General features: G+C 45.5%; 1 protein-coding gene across 4 annotated transcripts in view; it reads left to right on the top strand.

Annotated features, from left to right (window-relative positions):
* The window catches only part of PLEKHH3 (pleckstrin homology, MyTH4 and FERM domain containing H3), a 148,362-nt gene that overhangs the window by 102,950 nt on the left and 21,566 nt on the right, over positions 1 to 23,846 (top strand). For 3 of the 4 annotated variants that reach the window (XM_063960035.1, XM_063960034.1, XM_063960036.1), the window contains exons 3-6: positions 18,941 to 19,029; positions 20,245 to 20,439; positions 21,967 to 22,124; positions 22,842 to 22,965. In XM_063960035.1, coding sequence (XP_063816105.1) covers positions 18,941 to 19,029; positions 20,245 to 20,439; positions 21,967 to 22,124; positions 22,842 to 22,965 — 566 coding nt within the window. Of the gene's footprint in view, positions 1 to 8,107; positions 8,343 to 18,940; positions 19,030 to 20,244; positions 20,440 to 21,966; positions 22,125 to 22,841; positions 22,966 to 23,846 lie in introns of those variants that run through there. The other variant, XM_063960037.1, reaches the window with a different exon arrangement.

Here is a 23,846-nt window from a genome sequence, read left to right as displayed (position 1 = left end):
CAGATATTCCCCCACAGTACCAGATATGCTCCTACTTTGCCAGATACACATGCCCCCAGAGTGCCAGATAGGCTCCCACTTTGCCAGATACACATGCCCCCAGAGTGCAAGATATGCCCAAGCAGTGCAACTCACCATTGTTGCTGCTGCCTGGGGCTAGCACTGTCTTCTGCTGCTGGGGAGAGGAGAGCACAGCACGCGCCCCTCCTGCCCTCAGTCTGGTCTCCGTGTCCTCCTGCGGCGGCATCCCGTATTTTAGATCTGGTGCAGGTCCGTGAGCCAATCAGGGCTCGCGGTCTGGCAGCGGCAGCTCCTACTTGGCTGCCGGTCCGCGAGCTCTGATTGGGTCACGAACCGGCGTTTCAGTGCACACCACGGCCGCCGGACTGTCTTAGGCAGGAGAGGAGAGGCGCATGCTGCGCTCTCCTCTCTCCCTAAAGTGTGAGGCGGCAGTAATGGCGGGCGAGTCACTGGTGCGCTGCAATGTGTGCGGGTGGCGGTACGGCGTACCCACTGCCAAATTCTTAAGGGTACGCCGTACCCGCACTCTTGCACCACTGCCTAGTACCCAAAGATTTTTTGGGCTCTTTGTCGCTGTCTGGTTGGCCACCCCTGCCATAGAATGATATAAGTGGAAGAAAGCGCCTCTGTGAAGTGCTTCTGACTTACACAAAACGTTAGAGTTAATTTTGGAATCTTTGTACTAATATTCATGGGAAAGTGGTATAACTATTTCCAGTCAGCAAAATGGCTTCTTCAAGTCTGTGTAGGAGATTGTCTCATATTAAACTAAATATTTCCATCAGCATTTTCTGTTATTCTTCCTGTCTTTATTACCCTCGGCACACACAATTTTGCTGTTGAAATCCCAGGACTATGGGCCATATTCAGAAGTGGGAGTAAAGCACAAATAAATAAATAAATAAAAAATAAATAAGCAAGTAACTGCATATGGACAAACAGGGGCGGATTGGGAACAAAAAGCGGCCCTGGAAAAAAATTTGTACTAGTGGCCCCACATGGGCAGCACCAGAGGTGTAAGGTCTAGCCATGGGCCATGGCAGCAGCACCCTCCCCCCAAGACTTTCCAGATAGTGGGCATGTCTAGCATCAAGGTGGAGGTTAAAAGGAAATAAAATTAAATATTATGAGCACATTATATGATACACCTTTAGAATTGAGGAAACTATATGGGGTATATGCAATTAGCGGCGAATCGCGGCAATTTTTCGCCCGTTTTTTAATTCGACACAATTCGACCGTCAAATTCCGGCAAGTGGGTGCCGAAATTTACCATATTCAATAAAAAACGGATTCGACAGTCCCGCTGTCGAAAAACGGCCGATTTGACGGATTTTGATCCGATTTTTTAAAAACGGGAAAAAACGGTAAAAAACCCGAAAAAAAATTGCGTGGGGTCCCCCCTCCAAAGCATAACCAGCCTCGGGCTCTTCGAGCCGGTCCTGGTGCTAAAAATCCGGGGGGAAAAATGACAGGGGATCCCCCGTATTTTTAAAACCAGCACCGGGCTCTGCGCCTGGTGCAAAAAATACGGGGGACAAAAAGAGTAGGGGTCCCCCGTATTTTTTACACCAGCATCGGGCTCCACTAGCTGGACAGATAATGCCACAGCCGGGGGTCACTTTTATACAGCGCCCTGCGGCCGTGGCATTAAATATCCAAGGGCTGCGGATGGGGGGCTGATAGCCTTGAGAAATTTGAAAGAATATTGTTTTTTCCAGTAGTACTACAAGTCCCAGCAAGCCTCCCCCGCAAGCTGGTACTTGGAGAACCACAAGTACCAGCATGCGGGAGAAAAATGGGCCCGCTGGTACCTGTAGTTCTACTGGAAAAAAATACCCAAATAAAAACAGGAGACACACACCGTGAAAGTAAAACTTTATTTTATACATGCCGACACATACATACTTACCTATGTTGACCCGCCGACTGCCACGCCCCCCTCGTCACTGAAGAATCCGGGGTACCTGTGAAAAAAATGATACTCATTTCAATCCAGTGTCCGGATCTTTTAAAATAATCCTCGTACTTGGCAAAAAAAAAACAAAAAACGAACACCCGAACCAAACGGACTGAAAGGGGTCCCATGTTTACACATGGGACCCCTTTCCCCGAATGCAGAGACCCCCCCGTGACTGCTGTCACAGAAAGGTCTCTTCAGCCAATCAGCGAGCGCAACGTCCTGGCACTCTGCTGATTGGCTGTATGCGCGTCTTAGCTGTCAGACAGCGCATCGCAAAGCCTCTCCATTATATTCAATGGTGGGAACTTTGCGTCAGCGCTGACTTTGGGTAACCCCACCGCTACCCGCAAAGTTCCCACCGTTGAAACTAATGGAGGGAGCTGTGCGATGCGCTGTCTGACAGCAGACGCGCATACAGCCAATCAGGAGAGTGCCACGAAGTAGCGCTTCCTGATTGGCTGAAGGGACCTTCTGTGACAGCAGTCACGTGGGGTCCCGGCATTCGTGGAAAGGGGTCCCATGTGTAAACATGGGACCCCTTTCAGTCCGTTTGGTCCGGGTGTTCGTTTTGTTGTTTTGCCCAGTACGAGGATTATAATCTGGACACTGGATTGAGGTGAGTATAATTTTATTCACAGGTACACGTGGATTCTACTTGGACAAGTGGACAGAGGTCGGCGTGTGAATATAGGTAAGTATGTGTGTGTCGACATGTGTGTAATAAAGTTTTACTATCACGGTGTGCGTGTCCTGTTTTTATCTGGGTATTTTTTTTCAGTAGAACTACAGGTACCAGCGGGCCCGTTTTTCTCCCGCATGCTGGTACTTGTGGTTCTCCAAGTACCAGCTTGCGGGGGAGGCTTGCTGGGACTTGTAGTACTACTGGAAAAAACAATATTCTTTCAAATTTCTCAAGGCTATCAGACCCCATCCGCAGCCCTTGGATGGGGGGGGACAGCCCCGGGCTTCACCCCTGGCCCTTGGGTGGCTGGGGGGGGGACCCCTTGATTGAAGGGGTCCCCACTCCCCCAGGGTACCGCGGCCAGGGGTGACTAGTTGGGTATTTAATGCCACGGCCGCAGGGCGCTGTATAAAAGTGACTCCCGGCTGTGGCATTATCTGTCCAGCTAGTGGAGCCCGATGCTGGTGTAAAAAATACGGGGGACCCCTACGCTTTTTGTCCCCCGTATTTTTTGCACCAGGCGCAGAGCCCGGTGCTGGTTTAAAAATACGGGGGATCCCCTGTCATCCCCCCCCCCCCCCAGATTTTTAGAACCAGGACCGGCTGGTTATGCTTTGGAGGGGGGACCCCACGCCATTTTTTTTTTCGGGATTTTACCATTCCATTTAAAATAAATAAATAATATTTTTACAAATATATAAATAATACTTGTGCCTCCAAAATAGACAAACCAATTACCTAATCCCTTCTAATATAAATAGATATGCTATTACCAATAAAAAAAAACACCAAAAAAAAACGTGTTTTAATTTTTTTTTATTAGATTCCCCCACCAAAGTGTGGCGGATTGAAAATGACAAATTTACTGTCTAAAAGCACTGTTGTCGAATTTCCAAACTTCAATTGAATATACTTTTGGCGAATTGCTGCATTTGTACCATTGCAGAAATGTCGAATTTGACAAATGTCGAATTTGAAAAAGTCGAATTTTGAAAGTCCGTTTTTTTGACGGAAAGTACTGAATTGCATTGTCGATTTTTTTTTTTGGGGCGAAAAAGTCCAGTTTTTCGACAATTTCGGGAATTCGACCGCAATTGCATATACCCCTATAATTCTTTAGAAAGATATATTTTCTTGCTTATTACACCAACCGTATCCCAATCACTATTCACTCAATCTTATATGTCAGCCAAGCAGGCAGAGCATACACTAGATCATCTGCAATTACAGGCTAAGTGGCAAAGTAATTTTCATATATGCAAATTATTTAGCATCTTATTCATTATATCTATAAATAGGACCACGTGTCCTCAAACAAAACAGGCCCCGCGGGTGCGTCGGCCCACCGGGAATCTTCCCTGTAAGCCCTATGGCCAATCCGCCTCTGTGGACAAACCATGTTGCAATGCAAAACGTGCAAATACGTTTATTATTTTTGCATGCAGGGCAAATACTGTCTGATTTTGCATGCAGCCCACAAATGCTGTACAGCTGTATTTTTACATCAATGAATATTTAAATTTGGACACTTCAGTCTCAAATATAAAGCTTTCTGCACGTGTTACTGCCCTCGCATCTTCAGTACAGCCTGATTTTGCCAAGATTCCAAATAACTTTCCTCTTTTTTGCTTTTACTCCCAACACAAACTTATACTAAGGTATCTAATATGAGGACTGGGTGTTCACCTAAGAAGAAGCCATTTTCCAGCAAGGAGTTGACGCAACTCATGGGATTTCAATAGGCTTAGCTACATTTACTAGAAATCAGTGAGTTACATTTAAACGGAATGGGATTCTAAAACAGGAGAACAAGCTTCTCCAGCTATTAGTCATATTATAACATTGGACATTTTAGTGCTGGAGAGGCACATGTATGTACAGTCTCACTACACATAGGGGTATATTCAATTGAAGTCGGAGCCATTCCGACATTCATTTGTCGGAATGGATCCGACCTGGGCTATTCAATGCATTCTCAATTCGACTTTAAAAACAGTTGAATTGAGATTTGGGAGCTTAGACGGGGAGAGCCGCGGGCAGACGGGGGAGAGCAGCGGCTATATAACTGCTGTAGCGCTGCTCTCCCCCATCTGCCCGCGGCTCTCCCCCGTCTCCAAGGCTTACAGGGCAGATTTAGTGATGGTCGTGAGGATGTCGAAACTGATGAACAGCCCCAAAGGCCTTGCACATCAAAAAACAAACAAATGTGGAAAACATTTTGAAAATTGTTTGAATTGACTGTCAACGCCGAATGAAAGCAGAAATAGTAAACATTTTGGAACCAATTCAAGTGGATTTGAATTTTTTAAAGAAAAAGTTATTACCTGTGATGAAACATGGAACTTCCAGTGCGATCCTGAGACAAAATGCCAGTCCATGCGCTGGAAAACGCCATCATCACCAAGAAAGAAGAAAGCACCTCAAAGCAAATCCAAATTCAAAGCCATGTTAATTATTTTCTTTATATCGAGGGTGTTATTTTGGCAGACTTTTGGCCTTCTGCATGGGTGTAGTATGTTATGCCGGCGGTCGGGCTCCTGGCGGCCAGCATACCGGCGCTGGAATCCCGACCGCCGGCATACTGACAGCTGGGCGAGCGCAAATGAGCCCCTTGCGGGCTTGCTGCGCTCGCACGCTGCAGGCACGGTGGCACGCTACGTGCGCCACGCTATATATTCTCCCTCCAGGGGGGTCGTGGACCCCCAAGAGGGAGAAAAGCTGTCGGTATGCCAGCGGTCGAGATTCCGGCGCCGATACGCTGGTCGTCGGGAGCCCGGCCGCCGGCAAACTGAAGACCACCCGAAGGCATAACAGTCAATCAACATCACTACCAAAATGTTCTAGAAATTTTGTGGGAAAGCATCAGAAGAAAGAGGCCAAAGTTGTGGAAAAAATGGTTTCATCCTCCATCAGGACAACACAGCAGCCGACACAGCCAGAGGCACCAACAGCTGTGCCAGGCCCAGGTACTGAGAGGGGGCGTGGCCAATGCAGGGAGGTGTGGCCAGGCCCCCTCCTTAGGAAATGTCAAAAATAGTATTGTTTGCTCGCTGCACAGGAATGCACCGGCCTGAGGACTGATGGGTGGCAAGAGATGCGATCGCTCACCCCACCCTTCCCTCACGCACCTCACACAGCTGCCTCTCTCTCCAGCGTAGCACACAGCAGTGTGTCCAAGTGCCGCTGTCTACAGAGAGGGAAGGGGATGGGCAATGGTGCCCCAGCCTGCGTTGGGCCCCTCCAACAGGTTCGGGCCCAGGTACAGAGTAGCCCCCCCCCCCCCCTTTCTCGGAGCCACTGCACATAGCTCTCTCTGTGAAGCAGTTTTTGGACAAGGTACAGATTGCAGTGCTCAAACACCCTCTATGCTCGCAAGACCTAGCACCGTGTGATTTCTTTCTTTTCCCTAAAGTCAAATCTGTACTCAAGGGAAACCGGTTTGCATCAGTTACTGAGGTAAAGAAGAAAACGACGGAGCTGTTGAGGCAGCTGACAGATAATGAGCTACAGCACGGCTTTTACCAATGTTAAATAAGAATGCAGTGGTGTGTGGATGCAGAAGGGGAGTACACAGAAGGGGAATGGAGTTAAAATGTACTTAATATAATTAAACGTAAATTTATAGCATCAGTCAAATTATTTAATAGCCAAACCTTGTTCTGTATTGTCACAGCCACTATTAGACAGCAGAGGCAGTGTCACAGCTTGTGTAGCCCAAAAAATGGCAGAGATTCCTTTTAATAATCTAATTATGATTGTTTGATTCATTACCAGCATAATGTGAAATGCGGTGGTGAGATCACTCCTGTTGGCCCTTGTGTATGGCCATTTTACATCTGAAATAACAGGACCTAGGCTGCAGCTTTCTTAAATCATATGTTATGTAGCATGATAGGAATCTGCTGTCTGCATGGCCTGCAACAAACACTCATACAGTAAGAATAGGATTAACTGTGTTCTTGCAGCTGTTATGTATGATGACCATAATAATAGATTGTGTGAGATAGGTAAAGCTACGATGAGCTGGAATGGAAATTCTCCCTGATTGTAGTATTCCTCTGTAGGTGAAACAATAAAACATCCCTTATATGCTGCAGATATGACCCAGCAGGGTTCAGCAGTATTCTATGGGGTATATGCAATAGCGGGCGAATCGCGGCATTAGATCCGCCTCTGTGTGATTCGCCCGCTATCGCCAGCTGCAGCCCTGTCGCCGGGACGCTGGTTTCACTATATTCAATGTAAAACTGATTCGCCCCTCCCGCAGGCGGATCCAGGCCAATCGGCGAGCAGTGGGCGTGCTGAATTCGCCTTCCTGCCCAATAGCTAGGAACGGTAAAATCATGGAAAAAAATGGCGTGGGGTCCCCCCTCCAAAGCATAACCAGCCTCGGGCTCATTGAGCTGGTCCTGGTTCTAAAAATGCGGGGAAAAAAATGACAGGGGATCCCCCGTATTTTTAAAACCAGCACCGGGCTCTGCACCTGATGCTGGTGCCAAAAATACGGGGGACAAAACGAGTAGGGGTCCCCCGTATTTTTAACACCAGCATCGGGCTCCACTAGCTGGACAGATAATGCCACAGCCGGGGGTCACTTTTATATAGTGCCCTGCGGCCGTGGCATCAAATATCCAACTAGTCACCCCTGGCCGGGGTACCCTGGGGGAGTGGGGACCCCTTCAATCAAGGGGTCCCCCCCCCCCAGCCACCCAAGGGCCAGGGGTGAAGCCCGAGGCTCTCCCCCCCCATCCAATGGGCTGCGGATGGGAGGGCTGATAGCCTTTTTGTGTAAAAAAAAAAGATATTGTTTTTTCCATTAGTACTACAAGTCCCAGCAAGCCTCCCCTGCAAGCTGGTACTTGGAGAACCACAAGTACCAGCATGCGGGAGAAAAACGGGCCCGCTGGTACCTGTAGTACTACTGAAAAAAAAATACCCAAATAAAAACAGGACACAGACACCTTGATAGTAAAACTTTATTTCATACGTCGACACACACATACTTACCTATGTTGACACGCCGACTGCAACGATCTCCGACGATCCGAGGGTACCTGTCAAAAAATTATACTCACCTTCCAGCGTCCGTCCAGAGGTCCAGGTCCAGTGGTAAATCCACGTACTTGGCAAAATAAAAAACGATCAGCGAGCCATACGTACTAGAAAGGAGTGTAATGTTTTCACATTACACTACTTTCTCCCGAATGCCGGGACATCACGTGACTCTTGTCACTGATGTCCCTTCAGCCAATCAGGAAGCGCTACTTCCGTGGCGCTCAGCTGATTGGCTGGACGCCGTCTGTATTCTGACAGCGCCTTGCAAAGCCGCTCCATTACTTTCAATGGTGGGAACTTAGCGGCTAGCGGTGGGGTCACCCGCCGGTCACCGCTGACCGGCGGGTGACCTCACCGCTAGCCGCTAAGTTCCCACCATTGAATATAATGGAGCGGCTTTGCAAGGCGCTGTCACAGCGATCAGCCAATCAGGTGAGCGCAACGAATTTGCGCTTCCTGATTGGCTTAGAGACCTGTCAGTGACAACTGTCACTGTCAGATCTTAATCGTGGAAAGGTGACCCATGTGTCAACATGGGACACCTTTCAGTCCGTTATGGAGCGGGTAAATGCGCTTTCTTTTTTTGCCAAGTACGTGGATTTATCTCTGGAGCCTGTTGAGGTGAGTATATTGATCTTTTATTTTCAGGTACCCCGGGATTCTACATGGAGAAGAGGACCGATGTCGGCGTGTGAACATAGGTAAGTATGTGTGTGTCGGCAGTGTGTAATAAAGTTTTACTGTCGACGGTGTCTGTGTCCTGTTTTTATTTGGGTATTTTTTTTTCAGTAGTACTACACGTACCAGCGGGCCCGTTTTTCTCCCGCATGCTGGTACTTGTGGTTCTCCAAGTACCAGCTTGCGGGGGAGGCTTGCTGGGACTTGTAGTACTAATGGAAAAAACAATATCTTTTTTTTACAACAAAGGCTATCAGCCCTCCCATCCGCAGCCCATTGGATGGGGGGGGACAGCCTCGGGCTTCACCCCTGGCCCTTGGGTGGCTGGGGGGGGGGACCCCTTGATTGAAGGGGTCCCCACTCCCCCAGGGTACCCCGGCCAGGGGTGACTAGTTGGATATTTAATGCCACGGCCGCAGGGCACGGCATAAAAGTGACCCCCGGCTGTGGCATTATCTGTCCAGCTAGTGGAGCCCGGTGCTGGTGTTAAAAATACGGGGGACCCCTACTCGTTTTGTCCCCCGTATTTTTGGCACCAGCATCAGGCGCAGAGCCCGGTGCTGGTTTTAAAAATACGGGGGATCCCTGCCCGATTTTTCCCCTGCATTTTTAGAACCAGGACCAGCTCAATGAGCCCGAGGCTGGTTATGCTTTGGAGGGGGGACCTCACGCCATTTTTTTTTCTGATTTTACGTTCCAGCAATAAAAAAAAAAAAATATTATTTTAAAAAATATATAAATAATATTTGTGCCTCCCCCAAAAAAAAAAAAAAAACCTAATCCCTTCTAATATAAATAGATCTACTATTCCCAAAAAAAAAAACACAAAAAAAAACATGTTTAAATTTTTTTTATTGGTTTTCACCCTCCAAAGTGTGGCGGATGGAAAATCGCGAATTTGCTGTCTAAAAGCACTGCAGGCGAATTTCCAAACTTGAATTGAATATGCTGGAGGCGAATTGCAGCATCTGTACCATTGCAGAAAAGGCGAATTCGGAAAAACGCGAATTGAAAAAAGGCGAATTTTGACGGGCCGTTTTTTTGCGAAAAATGACTGCACTGCATAGGCGAATTGATTTTTGGAGGCGAAAACGGCCCGGAATTCGCCTTTTTTGCCGATTCGCCCGCTATTGCATATACCTCTATATGTGTGTTTGAGATTCATCTGGAGAGAATCACTGAGAGAATGGCAAGGTTAATAAACAGTACAGAGACAGCAAGCATTTCCTCCTCTTGCATAAGTGTCTCTTTTTCCTCTGCACAGTTTTCTTTCTCCTTCCTTTTTATTCATTACCAATAGTCTCAGCAAAGCCATTCTCTCTCCAGTCTTTTTTATTTTTCATTCTATCTTTTTCTTTTTCCAATTACAAATAAAAAGTGAATCATTGAGCCATATGTGGCTACTATATAATAATGTAGCTCTGTACTCCTTGGCAAGCAAAATGTTAAATTTGCAGTCACATATTGCCAGTTTTTCTTGCCCGGACTTCTTTCTGCGCCCCTCCCTCCCTAGGCCTTTTCGGACCATTTTCCAAATTCTTTGGCTGCTGGATTTACGTAAACAAGTTTATTTTTAGGTCCGAGGTCTTGCTCTGATTAGAACGGCTCCCTATTTTCCCACCGGCTCAGCAGCAAAGGATTATGTACAGCAATATTTGTATATTTATTATATTGTTTTGGGGACGGTTTCCCCATATCGCGGTATAGACAAGTAGGTTTCTCTATAAGTTTGTGCTGATCTAAAAACATATGCTATGCACTGATTTCTTCTGTCAAAGTTACACAGATTCAGCTGGTCCTAGGGTAAATTGCTTCTAACAAATTTATGTCTAACCAAAATAGGATTACCTGTTGCACGTTTAAAGGACAGAATAATTTAAAATGTAAAAAATATTCCAAAAAGGCAGTATTACCTCTAATGTTTAAAAAAATTCTACTTTGATTTGTTTTTGTTTTTAACAGCAGTATACATTGATGGGAAAAGAAAAAACATGGAAACTGGTTGCTGTGGGTTAAAGGAACATTTTATTTAACGGTTTTAGTACATTTAGTACATCTAACCGCAACAGCTTTCACGAATGTCACCCTCTGGATTAACTCTTATTAGCTAGTTGTGTACATTGGTTCTGATTCGGATGTGGTCACAGCTTCGATGGTGTCGCAACTGAGCAATTATCGGAAAGCTGTACATGCATCATAACTGCAGTGCGCACGTGCCCAGGTACCTTGGCGGTGCTACTTGCACTGCTGTGAGGAATCCGTTGCAGAGTGATTGAATGGAAGAGATCGTTTGGGGGAGGTAACTGTGTCTGTAAGTCGCAGGTGTCAGAACGTGTCTCAGAGTGTGATCTTGTACACATAAAACATGCTTCTGCTGCCATTCCGCACTGCCATAGAGGCACTCAGGGACTCAGTGTTTCTCCAATCTGCATTGCGGTTGCGACAGCATAAGCAGTTGCTGAGCATGTTATGATGGCTTCAGTGGGCGCCTCTGTTCACTTGTTGGTGTCTGCTACACTTGTGATGCCATCACTTAAAAGGTTCCCTGCTGTGTCAGCATTACGACCATGTTTGAATCAGGCCTTTGGTGCACTGTCTTGAGTAAAGTTTTTCATGTAGGACAGGCATGTCAAACTCATGGCCCTCCAGCTGTTGTGAAACTACAAGTCCCAGCATACCTTCCACTGATTAGCTGGTAAAGCATGCTGGGACTTGTAGTTTTACAACAGCTGGAGGACCATGAGTTTGACGTGCCTGATGCAGGATTAGCTGTTGCTTAAGTAAGTGTAAAAATAGGATATAAATGTTCCATGTTTAGAAAATAAAAGCAACTTCAAATATGTTTGTCTCTTTCTTAATTCTCTTTATTTTATAGTACGTTTTGCACTATTCACCCTCAGAAAGCGCTAAATCTTATTATGTCCCACAGAAACATGTCACAGCAGTAGGTGCACACACTGGGATCCCAAATGTTTAGGAAAATACTAGGAGTATTTCCAGCAGTATATTTTTAGATTCTGTTTTTTTGGCATTTATCCACATTCGGTATATATGTATTCTAATGTTGGTGATTAGAATATTACAAGTCGGCTCAATCACCCTGCTCCTATAATTACAGTTCCCCTTGTATTTCTTGTTTTCACACCCTTTCTCCTGAAGCGCATATATTCACACCCTCTCTTATCTCAGGCTGCACAGTTCTCTTATTTTAGTGTCTTATGCACTCTTGCTTCTCTCTATCTACCTATATCTCCTTTCCTGGTATCTTTATCTGAGTCAGCATCATCATTACATAAATCACTTTGCCTTTCCTTCTGATTCAGCCCCAACCCCCCCTCACACACTCAGTCTGCATTATCGCCCCATCTCCTGTGCCCTTCATATGACTGTCTGGGTGCAGCAATTGGCCCAGACCCATAGCTCTTGTGGTTTCCCTCCCTTCCTTCAGGTGGTTAAATAAACTCTGCGTCCCAACATTTCTTCCTGCTGGGCTTGCAACATCCCTGCAGCCGCTAGGCAGTGATTTCCCATAGTAGAAACTATAGGCACTTTTAGAGACATAATTCTGTGCTGTGGTGTTAGCCAGGTTGCTGCAGCATGTTAATTTCTTGGTCTAAAGGTCCATACACACTTAACAATAAAATGAGCGACGTCGCTCATTTTCCCCCTCCTTGAGCGACGTCGCTCATTTTATCGCCAAATGTGCATGCCGCCAGCGACGAGCGATGCACGGCCCTGCTGGTCGGCAATGATCGTCGCTGTCGGTAGGGCACGCATGCAGGATCTGGACTGTTGTCCACGACCTGCATGCAGGGCTGGCGGAGGCGTGACGTCACTGAGCGATATGAGCGGTCATATCGCTCAGTGTGTACAGTCGGCTGCCGACCGGCCGACCCGGGAGGGGGAAACATTAGACGACGTCGCTCACAGAGCGACATCGTCTAATGTGTACGGACCTTTACTCTTAAAGTGCATATACAATTGCCGATAAAGTAAATGATGTTGCTCCTTTTCAGCTTCCTGAGTGACATTGTTTACTATATCGTCCAGTGTGTATGCTGCGGACGATGAGCGATGCACGGCTCATTGTCACCCTCCCTTGGCTCTGCATGCAGCTCAGTTTCGACTATAGGGCGTAATTCAGATCTGTTTGCTCGCTATCTATTTTTTGCAGCACTGCCAGATAGCGCGAACAGATAGACCCCGCCTATTAGGGAGTGTATTTTAGCTGTGCAAGTGTGCGAACGCATGTGCAGCCGCCCTGTACAAAAACAGCTTGTGCAGTTTCTGAGTAGCTCTGACCTTACTCAGCCGCTGCGATCACTTCAGCCTATTTGAGCCCGGAATTGACGTCAGACACCCACCCTGCAAACGCTTTGACACGCCTGCGTTTTTCCAACCACTCCCAGAAAACGGTCAGTTGCCACTCACAAACGCCCTCTTCCTGTCAATCTCCTTGCGAACGAATGGTTTCTTCGCTAGAACCAGTGCACAACAACGATCCGCTTTGTAACCGTATGGCGCGCCTGCACATTGCGGTGCATGCGCAGTAGTTACCTGATCGCTGCGCAGCGAATAACGCTAGCGAGCGAACAGATCTGAATTAGGCCCCTAGTCCGTTAGCTGCGGACATTTTCTGAGTGATTTGTGTCTGCAGTGCAGGGCCACCAATGCCGAACTCCGGAGGGGTAAGTATAATATATGGGTGCAGGGTTTGTGGCGAGGGCCCCCCTGGACCCAGGGTCCCGTGTGCTCTGCGCACACTGCACCCATTATAGAAACGCCTATAAATCTCTCCCAGTGGCAGTTCCAGAAGTCATACCTAGAGTAGAAATAACTAATCCCCATAGAGTGTTACCAGATAGAGAATGTGTTCAATGGATGCAGCATCCTGTGGAGAGCTCCTGGTGAGGTCATCTCTCCTCCAGACAGCTTAGCCAGGATAGTAACAGTACTTTCCAACAGCAGGGTCCCAGATGTGACTCCCTTACCATTCTGTTATATAGGTCTAACATAGAAATAATGAGTTTGGTGATCGTCTCTCTTTATCTATTTGCCATATAATTATTGTAGCCGTTTGATTGTGTATCCGGTCTCTAGGCCGACAAGACTTAGGTCAACAGTGACTAGGTCGACCACTATTGGTCGACAGTAACTAGGTCCACAAGGTTTCTAGGCCAACAGGGTCTCTAGGTCGACATGTTCTGTGTCGACAGGTCAAAAGGTTGACATGAGTTTTTCACATCTTTTTTTTTTTTACTTTTCATACTTTAAAATCCATGTGGACTGGGATTGGGAACGGTAACCTGTGCCGAGCGCAGCACGGCACCTTGCCCGAAGCATGGCGTGTGGACGCGGTGCACTAATTTGGGTTCCTGGACACTGTACGGTGAAAACGACACCAAAAAAGATGAAAAACCTCATGTCGACCTTTTGACCTGTCGACCTAGAGACCCTGCTGACCTAGAATCGCAGTCGAACTAGTTACTGTCGACCAATCCAATAGTGGTTGACCTAGACACTGTCGACCTAAGTGTGGTCGACCTTCAATACCACACCCGTTTGATTGCAGGGTAATATAAAGCCTAATTGGGGTATTTATGTATGTATATATATATGTGTATATATATATATATATGTGTATATATATATATATATATGTGTATATGTATATATATACATACAGTCCAGCGGCACTCCTCCCTGGCGTGTATAGCAGACGTGTAAATGCCGGTGCCCTCCGTAGACAACAAAACAGCTCCCCAATCACAGCAAGAAGTTTGGCGGCACTCACGGCAAAGTACGACAAGACTCAGCTCTGTGGCCAACGTTTCAATGTTATATAGTCAACATTTTCGTCAAGGCATCACCAATACAATACAAGACATACCTTTATACCTCCCCCTGTCGGTTCACGACACCGCCCGCCCGCGTGCCCCGCTCCTTCAAATGACGTCATCACGACGCGCCTGGACCCAGGCATCACTGAGGGGCAGGAGCACCAAAATTGATACAAGTGCAAAACACCCTAAAACATAAAATCATAAACATTAGAACAAAATACATATACATACATAAAGGCATGGCACAATTGCATACAAATGATATCCTTCAAAAATGCAAGCACACAAGTACTCCCACACCCCGACATTGCTCCACTAATACATAGTGTTACTGTCGGGCATGGTATAGCCCATCAGACATAATTATATCCATAAACTAATTCATACGCCACCTACTAATGCTGAGTCGGGTAAATATTCTACTCCAAATCCGGCACCAATCACGATCTACCATCTGGTATCTATAATCCTGATTGTATGTGGCATATGCAGCACATACCTCAGCATAGAACAACAAAAACCACACTGCACAGTGGCATGCTGCACGGCAAAATCAAGCCAGGAGAAAAGCACATCATCATATAATTACATATTAATTATACAAATTATAAAAAGCAAGCCAATCCCAATTGCTCATTCAATCCCCTAGGAGATAATGTGTCAAGAAGGAAGATCCACTTTGATTCAGCTTGTAGTAAACGAAGGCCCCTATCACCTCCCCGTCGTAACGGGGGGATATGATCAATTATCCTGTGGCGTAATGTCGCCAAAGAATGGCGAGCTTCAACAAAGTGTCTGGGTATCGGTAAATCACTTTTGCCTGACTGTAGTGCTGCCCTAATCGAGGAACGGTGATTTGCCATTCGCTCCTTGAAGGTGGACTTAGTTTTGCCCACGTAGTGGAGATCACATGGGCAACTGAGCAAGTACACAACAAACTTCGTACTACAGGTCACCCGGTGGTGGATTTTAAATTTCTTCCCTGAATACGGGTGGTAAAAGGTGTCACCCGCAATCATATGGCTGCACGTAGTGCAACCTAGGCACTTGAAACATCCCTTACGAGATTGACCAAGGAATGTATCCCTCTCTGCACTAGACATACTAGGGAATTGTATATCAGATCTAACCACAAAGTCACGAATATTCCTTCCCCGTTTATATGCAGGCATTATACGGGTAGAAGATAAATTAGCCAGGGCAGGATCTGACTGAATGACAGGCCAAAAAGATTTAGTGATTTTACTGATATCAGAACTAACAGTGTTAAATTTATTAACCCACACAAATTTGGAACCACTCTCCTTAACTTTACTAACCAGGGTCTGAGATCTTGGGGTGTTTAGTACCTTCTTTTTAGTACGTGCTAATTCTCTTGGGCAGTAGCCTCTATTTTTAAATTTGGTCACCATTTTGTCAAGAGCTTCTTCCACCTGTGTGGGATCACTAACTATTCTCCGCACTCGCAACATCTGGGAGAATGGAAGGCCTCTCTTAAGGGGTTCAGGGTGATGACTAGACGCTAACATAATATTATTACGATCCGTAGGTTTACTAAACAGATTCGTAACAATACAGTTGTCCACTAGGCTAATGTTGACATCGAGGAAATTGATACTATGGTCATCAATCACAAAAGTAAATTTGACAGGTGAATTCGTACAATTATACTCAGTGATGAGGCATTCAAGTGCCTCCCTTGTACCCGTCCGTAGTACCAACAGATCATCAATGTATCTAAGATACAACAGAACATTAGATTTCACCTCCTCTTTTGAAAACAACAATTCATCCTCTATGCCAAACATATAGCTGTTAGCGAATGAAGGGGCCACATTGCTCCCCATGGCGCAGCCCTGAAGCTGCAGGTAGTACGTATTATTAAAAACAAAATAATTACGCTCTAGTGTTAATCGAAGTAATTTGATGAATAACTCAACCCTTGGACCCCCATAGAGAGGGTTGTTTTCAATCACAGACTATACAGCCTTAATACCCTCCCCAAGGGTTGCAAGTAAGCAACCTGGTGGAACCGTTGAAATAGTGGCTAGTTTGTTCAATAAAGTGGTAGTGTCTTTCAGAAAGTGTTTATGGGCCTGAACACATGGTTGGAGAAAAAAGTCTAAGTACATAGACACACTCTGAAATAACGATCCCCTGGCGGAGATAATGGGGCGTGCTGGAGGAGCCCGTTTATCCTTATGGATCTTGGGTATAGAATAAAGTAGTGGTGTCACTGGATGTGAGACCACTAGTGACTCATAAACATCATTTGAGATATCACCGTCACCCACCGCTTGGAGCAAAATATTATCCAATTCTTTTTTAAAGATCGATGTGGGATCAGACCGGAGAACACAGTATGTGGATGCATCACTAAGTTGCCTGTTAAGGTCTAATACAGAATGTACTGTATTCTGTACAACTATAGCACCCCCCTTGTCTGCCGGTCTGATCACCACATCGTCGTATTTACTCAGAGCCATCAAAGCTTGCCATTCATCACTTGACAAATTACTGGAACGATAACTATTTGGTTCCGATATTTTCTGTACCTCTTTATCAATAGTGCGGCAAAATTATTTGATGGCAATATTAGAAGAAGATGGATCAAACACAGATTTTTTTCTAAACGGACAAATAGACCCATCAAACATAGCACCCTGGATGTCCCCAGACTTAAAGAATTCTTTAAGACGCAGCTGTCTCCCCAGCTTATATTGCTCGATCTTCCATTCAAAAGGGTCAAACCGGTTGGTGGGGACAAAGTTCAGACCTCTTGACAGTACCTTATGCTCCCTCGGGGACAGGACTCGGTCGGAAATATTATAGATTAATTCCTCTTCCGTATGGGAGGCCGTCTTCCGCCGCGACCTTTGCTTTTGGCCCCCCCGCCTCGTGAACCTCCTTTTGGGTCTGCCAACTGAGCCCTCGTCTGAACCCCTAAAGGGTGACCACCAGGGAAGTTGTTGCCGTTGTCCGCCTCGCTAGCTGAAGCTGCACCATCTGTAGAAGTGTCGGTATAAAACGGAACCCTATTGTATCGATTGGGCACCCGTCTCCTCTGTGCCTTAAATTGTGGATTAGTACCCGTTAGCCATGGGTACACTTGTTTTCTAGTATAGTCCTGATTGACTTTATCTAATTTGTGACGTTTATACTGCACCAAATCTTTCCGGTACTTGTCAATCTGTGCTGATAATTTCTCATACCAGCCAGATGTTGTATCAGCCATGAGTGAGGGCTTGTGAGTTGATTCAAACGTGTCAATCTGAGACCTAATAGAAGACAGTTCCTTTGTGACCTCCTCGATCACCAGCAACATTAAATCATATGAACATTTCTTCAAAATCGCTATCCACTTCTTACAGAAGGTGGCATTCAGCCTGCCAATCGTAGGTGTATTCCTAATTCTAAATCCACGTGGTATCTTGCCTTCCCTGTGGTAGTCAGACAATGTTACCCCGTGATAATAGAAGTCTTGCTCCCGTTTTTTGAGTTTTAATAATTCTCTAAAGAGATTCACATTTTCTACGTCCCCTCCAGCAACAGTCAGATTTTCTTTAAAACGAATGTTTATAGCGTCCTTGTCCGAGTAGCTGAACGTTTCTCCTTGGGTCACTTCAAACCCTGCTACTAGTGCATCAACATCGGTATCTATATCTGTCGTCATATTGAAATGGCACACACAGCTGCAAAATAGCCAGTCTTTATAATAAAACACACGTGCACACCAAGTGCCACCAATAAATCACCAGTGTAAAATTATGCTATAGCAAGCACCCGTATGCAACCAGATGTAGGTGGAATAATATATCACAGTTCTGCAGCACTCAGACAAAAGACAGGTCTCCTGGTCAACGTTTCAATGTTTACCACATTTTTGTCCTGACGAAAATGTGGTAAACATTGAAACGTTGACCAGGAGACCTGTCTTTTGTCTGAGTGCCGCAGAACTGTGATTTTTGTAATTAACACTGCAGAGCAGTATGATACTGAGGGCCCCAGAAATAGTATGTTATCGTGATTTATGCAGGTGGTGAGTGCCGGAACCCAGACTGATATACAGGTTGAGTATCCCTTATCCAAAATGCTTGGGACCAGAAGTATTTTGGATATCGAATTTTTCCATATTTTTGAATAATTGCATACCATAATGAGATATCATCGCGATGGGACCTAAATCTAAGTACAGAAGGCTTAGATTAAGGTTCATATATACACTGCCTGAAGGTAATTTTAGCCAATATTTTTTATAATTTTGTGCATTAAACAAAGTGTGTCTACATTCACACAATTCATTTATGTTTCATATACACCTTATACACACAGCCTGAAGGTCATATAATACAATATTTTTTAATAACTGTGTGTATTAAACAAAATCTGTGTACATTGAGCCATCAAAAAACAAAGGTTTCACTATCTCACTCAAAAAAAGTCCGTATTTCGGAATATTCCGTATTTCAGAATATTTGGATATGGGATACTCAACCTGTATATGGATAATGTTTTTTGTTAATTCTTTTAATACGCTTTCATCTTGGGTATTTTTTATTGTCTGATAGACAGCAGCATGGGCCTGTAGGTTTTTTGTGGGATAGAAGAGGAGTAGAGAATAAGCTTCTTATCTGCTATCATATTATATGTAACAACTGTGGGCGTCTGGCTAAGAGCTCCTGTCTTTACTTATTTCAGCCAGTTACATTCCTCTGAGGAAAAACATAGCCTGATAACACCAAGCAACAAGGTCACATGCAAGGACGACCAGGATGTCATTGTGAAAGGTAAATAAATGTCCACTGGTTACTCTTTTACCACTTACTTTTAAAATGTGATCCATCCAAAATCTTAATTTTCCAGTTATGGAATTGTTTTTGTTAGCATGCAAAAGATTGCACTAATTCTAGTACACAATCCACACTACACTGCATGTCATAGTTAATGGCAAACCATCCTGACCATAGGCGGATCCAGGGGGGGTGGGGGGCACTCGGGCCCATGCCCCCCCTGTCATTTCTGACTTTTTCAACAGGAGAACAGCAGCAGCACTACTGCTATTTCCGTCAGATTTAATAAAAGAGCCGGCAGGCACTAGGACCCGCCGCTGCTCTAACAGCAAGTCTGTGTGGTAACCAATGTGGAGGCTGGAGCAGTAGCTCCAGCCTCCCCATGCTCACACCGCAACCTACCTCCCCCACTGCCAGCCGACCAGAGTACAGGCCAGGTGCAGGGTTCAAATGCCAGCATGGAGTAAGACTGTTACTTATGACGGCGTAGAAGGCTTCATTAGCCCTCACTGCACCGCACAGTTTCCCAGCGCTTCCTCCTCTGCTTCCTTTACCACCATGCTAGGTGCAGTCACACTCAGCCTCAGCTTTGAGAAGGCGGCCCGTGTGATTGTGACAGGGCTGTCCTGCAGATGTATTATGCTGCTTGTTGGAGATCCAGCTGGCTGCTTCTGCTAATCAAAGATGGGCAGTTCGTGTCCTGCAGTCTGAGTCTCAGTGCAGTGCCCAAAACAAGGTATGCTGCACCTGCCACCACCAACTAAAAACTATAATAATTATATTGTGCTGGGGTGCCTTCCAGGCTCCCATAACTAATGGAACAGGTGACCAACATTTCAAGGCCCAATCAGCCTTTTCATCAGGGTGAAACATTGGCAATAAACCAGGATGCGCTCCTACAGCCAATCATTACCTGATGGCGTATTCTGTGAGGCCACGCCCCCTGTGATACCACACCCCTTATCTGGGAGCACACATGTCTTAGGTGCATGTAAATATAACTATTACCGTTCCCCTATCATGGTGCCCCCCTTTCATTTTCTTCTGGATCCGCCCCTGATCCTGACCATACAATTCGTAATGTTTTGTGTAAACAGACACTTGTAAAGTTGCTCTGTAATAATGAATCTTAGCCAATTTAGAGCTGATTGGCTTGTTGTAATTGTTTTGTTAGCAACCCTAAATCAGCTCCTTTTCTGTCCTGTGCCTCAGGCTGGTTGCAGCGTGAGGTAAGTGGAGAAGCAAGGCGTCCCTGGTCCAGGATGAAGAAATACTGGTTTGTCCTAACTCCAGATTCCCTGGATTGTTACAGTAGCAATGAGAAACCCAGCAAACGTGTGGGGAGCCTGGTGCTCACCAGCTTGTGTTCTGTGATGTGGCCATCTAAACAAAGTTACAAAGAGACAGGTGAGTCACACAGCCCGACCTATCACATACCTCTAGTCAAAATCAGAATGACAGCTATAGAGTCTGCGAGTTTTTGAAGTATAGAAGCCTCATAGGGAATGTGCTTGTAAGGACCTTCACAGTCTGGCTGTATATATTTATGCAGCAATTGTGTATAAAGTTCTTCCAAATGGGACAGATTATTATTATTATTATTGTTATCATCACTTTAGCAAAAGAAGGGGGAAGTTGGTTTGTGTGGCAATATCCCCTCAAGTTATGTCCCTGGGTAGATTAATGAGCCATTGATTAATCCATCTGTTCTCTTGTAATGAGATTTTGATACATTTCTATGGGACATAGGGGGTAATTCAGATCTGATCGCTAGGGTGCGTTTTTTGCATCCCTGCAATCAGATAGTCGACACCTACAGGGGGGGGGGGGGGAGTGTATGGTGTGTGTATGTGTGCGTTGCTTTAGTAGGAGACCTTCACAAACATCAGTTTGTGCAGCCTCTGCACTGCAAAGGACCTACTCAGCGGCTGCATTTGTTTCCTGCTGATCGGGGCCGGAGCGGACGTCAGACACCCGCCCTCAAAACACCTGGTCCCTCCTGCGTTTCTCCGGACAGTCCTGTAAAACGGTCAGTTGACACCCACAAATGGCCACTTCCTGTCAATCATCTTGCGATCGCCTGTACGATCGCTTTTTTCGCACCATCCCGTCGCTAGACACCAATGCCCGGTGCTGCGCATTGCGGTGCATACGCATGTGCAGTTCAGATCTGATCGCCTGCTGTGCGAAAATGTACAGCAGCGATGAGGTCTGAATTACCCCCATAGTAAAACAAGTGTGCAAATAGAAGGGTGGGAAGTGTGGATGTTTCACCTGAATATTTCCTGCCTCTTAACAGTGTTGAAGATGACGTAACTAAAGCATCTTTCTGGAGAAATAAAAGATATATGTATGCCTTTTTTTTTTCCTTTCAATTTTCTCTCAATGTAGTGTTGTCAGCAGCACCAATACAATGGCGATTTCAGGTGCAGATTGCTGTAGAGATATGTCCTATATAGCAGCACTGTCTGGTTTAAAATCTGAATGACTCCTGTTATTCTTGCTGTTCATATGGGAATAGTGTCCTGAAATGACCCAGAACATTATTCCCATATGGACTGCAGAGAATAGCAGGAGTCATTCAGATTTGAAATCTGACAGTGCAGCTATATACAGTGATCTGCACCTGAAATCTCCAACGTATTCGTGCTTCTGACAACACTCCATTGAGAGAAAAGTGAAATGAAAAAAGGAAGGAGGAAGTACCAAAAAAGATCTTTGGTTGAATATTTTTCAGAATACAGAGGAATGGGAAGTTGGTTATATTTATTTTATTTTATTCACATTCTGTCTGGATATACGTATATATTTTATTTATCCAGAAAGTGGCACCTTAGTAGTGTCACCTTCATCACTACACAGAGTAAAACAAGTGTTTGGTTTCATAAATGGTCTCGTTTACTCCCTCTAAAAACATATTGTGTGTGTCCTCAGGGTACTGGAATGTAACAGTGTATGGGAGGAAACACTGTTACCGCTTGTATACAGAACATCTCAATGAGGCTGTGCATTGGGTGTGTGCCATCCAGAAAGTGATCGACAGCAAAGCCCCACTGGAGACTCCCACGCAACTGCTCATTAAAGATATTGAAGTAAGTGAACTTCCCAAGGTGAGCATCCGTAACTGAGGCCCACAAAAATGGATTTTGATAGATGAACGGCCTATTTTCAGAAACCGCTGTGGTGAAGGCCAGACTTTAATAGTGAAGATTCCAGTTTTTACCATTTTAAATAGAACAGGGCCTTCCAAAGTCACAGATCATTTCCATTCCTTTGACTTGTGACTTTAGTTATCCTCTTAACTTAATAGTCTTGGAAGATAACATACTCATTCCAACAAATAAATGTAATCTTGATCAATTAATGAATTTAAAACATTTTCTTTTGTGTGAAATCTGATTATTTTATTTTTTTGTTTTGTTTCTCTTTATCTTTTTCAAAAGTTGTCTCCTTTTTTATCTCCCATTTCTATATGTGATAACCCGCAAACATGTACAGTATTCATGAGGTTTAGCCATATGGTTGGCCAAGCTAGTTTTGTGCTATAATATATTCAGCAGTGTACCACTGAAAGCTTTTATGTCTCAAAATATTCCATAATCTCAGCTATTCTACATATAAAAGCTCTGTTGAAACAGGATGTTTGGAGAAATCTGAAGTTAATTTGCAGTTTTGTAAGAGGGAAGTTACATGGTGTTACATATGTTCTCTAAAATCTGCAACGCAAGCGGATAACCACTATTGTGTCAGTGCCATGAGAAAATCTTAAAGTGGATTTTATTTTATTTTCCTTTTTATACTTTCTTCAGGAGAATCATCTAAACCAAGATATTGTGGATGAAATCTACAAACTGAACCCTGTTCTACGACACACAAAAAACCCTCTCTATGCTCCTCTTCTGCCATTCTCCTATGGATCGGACGATCATTCTCGTGAGTGTCCGTGAAATGTGTGATTTATGCATAATCTGAAAACATAGGGGCTGAGACAGATTGTAAATTTTGCGGCAGCATCTTGCACTGTGCATGCTGTGATGCAACTCAATCACATGTTCCCTTGCAATTGAAAGGGAGCAACTGGGTAATAATCAGACTTTCACACGTAGTTTAATGGAGGCAAGTCAGTGGAATTATGGGCTACACATTGCTATGCGGACGCATAGATATGCCTGTTTTCTCACATTTCTCTTCATGTGACTGCAATCACTAAGGGTCAAATTTATACCATTACGGATTCAGGTTAAGATTACTTATGCCCCTTTTCCACCTAAATCCCAGGTCTGACCCGAGATTTGTAACACTGGGGGTCATTCCGAGTTGATTGTAGCTGTGCTAAGTTTAGCACAGCTACGATCGTAAACTCAGACAGGCGGGGGGACGCCCAGCACAGGGCTAGTCTGCCCCGCATGTCAGTGCCGGCCCCCCGCACAAATACAAAAGCATCGCACAGCGGCGATGCCTTTTGTATTTGAGGAGTAACTCTCGGCCAGCGCAGCTCCTGCAGCTGGCTGGGAGTTACTCGTCGCTCCCGCTGGCCGCCATGGCCCGCCCCCCCAACGGTCCGGCCATGCTTGCGTTGGCCGGACTGCTCCCCCTAAACGGCGGCTTGACGCAGCCGTTCAACCCCCTCCCGCCCAGCGACCGCCTCTGTCTCAGAGGCGATTGCTGGGCACCGACGATTGCCATGCGCCGGCGCACTGCGGCGCATGCGCAGTTCCGACCCGATCGTTGCGACAAACTGCAGCGAGCGATCGGGTCGGAATGACCCCACTGTTCCAAACTGGGTCAGACCCAAGACTGACCACTTTCCACCA

The sequence above is a fragment of the Pseudophryne corroboree genome, chromosome 3 (genome assembly GCF_028390025.1).
Source record: "Pseudophryne corroboree isolate aPseCor3 chromosome 3, aPseCor3.hap2, whole genome shotgun sequence".
NCBI classification, from domain to species: Eukaryota; Metazoa; Chordata; class Amphibia; order Anura; family Myobatrachidae; genus Pseudophryne; species Pseudophryne corroboree.
This window is presented reverse-complemented; position numbering and strand designations above follow the sequence as displayed.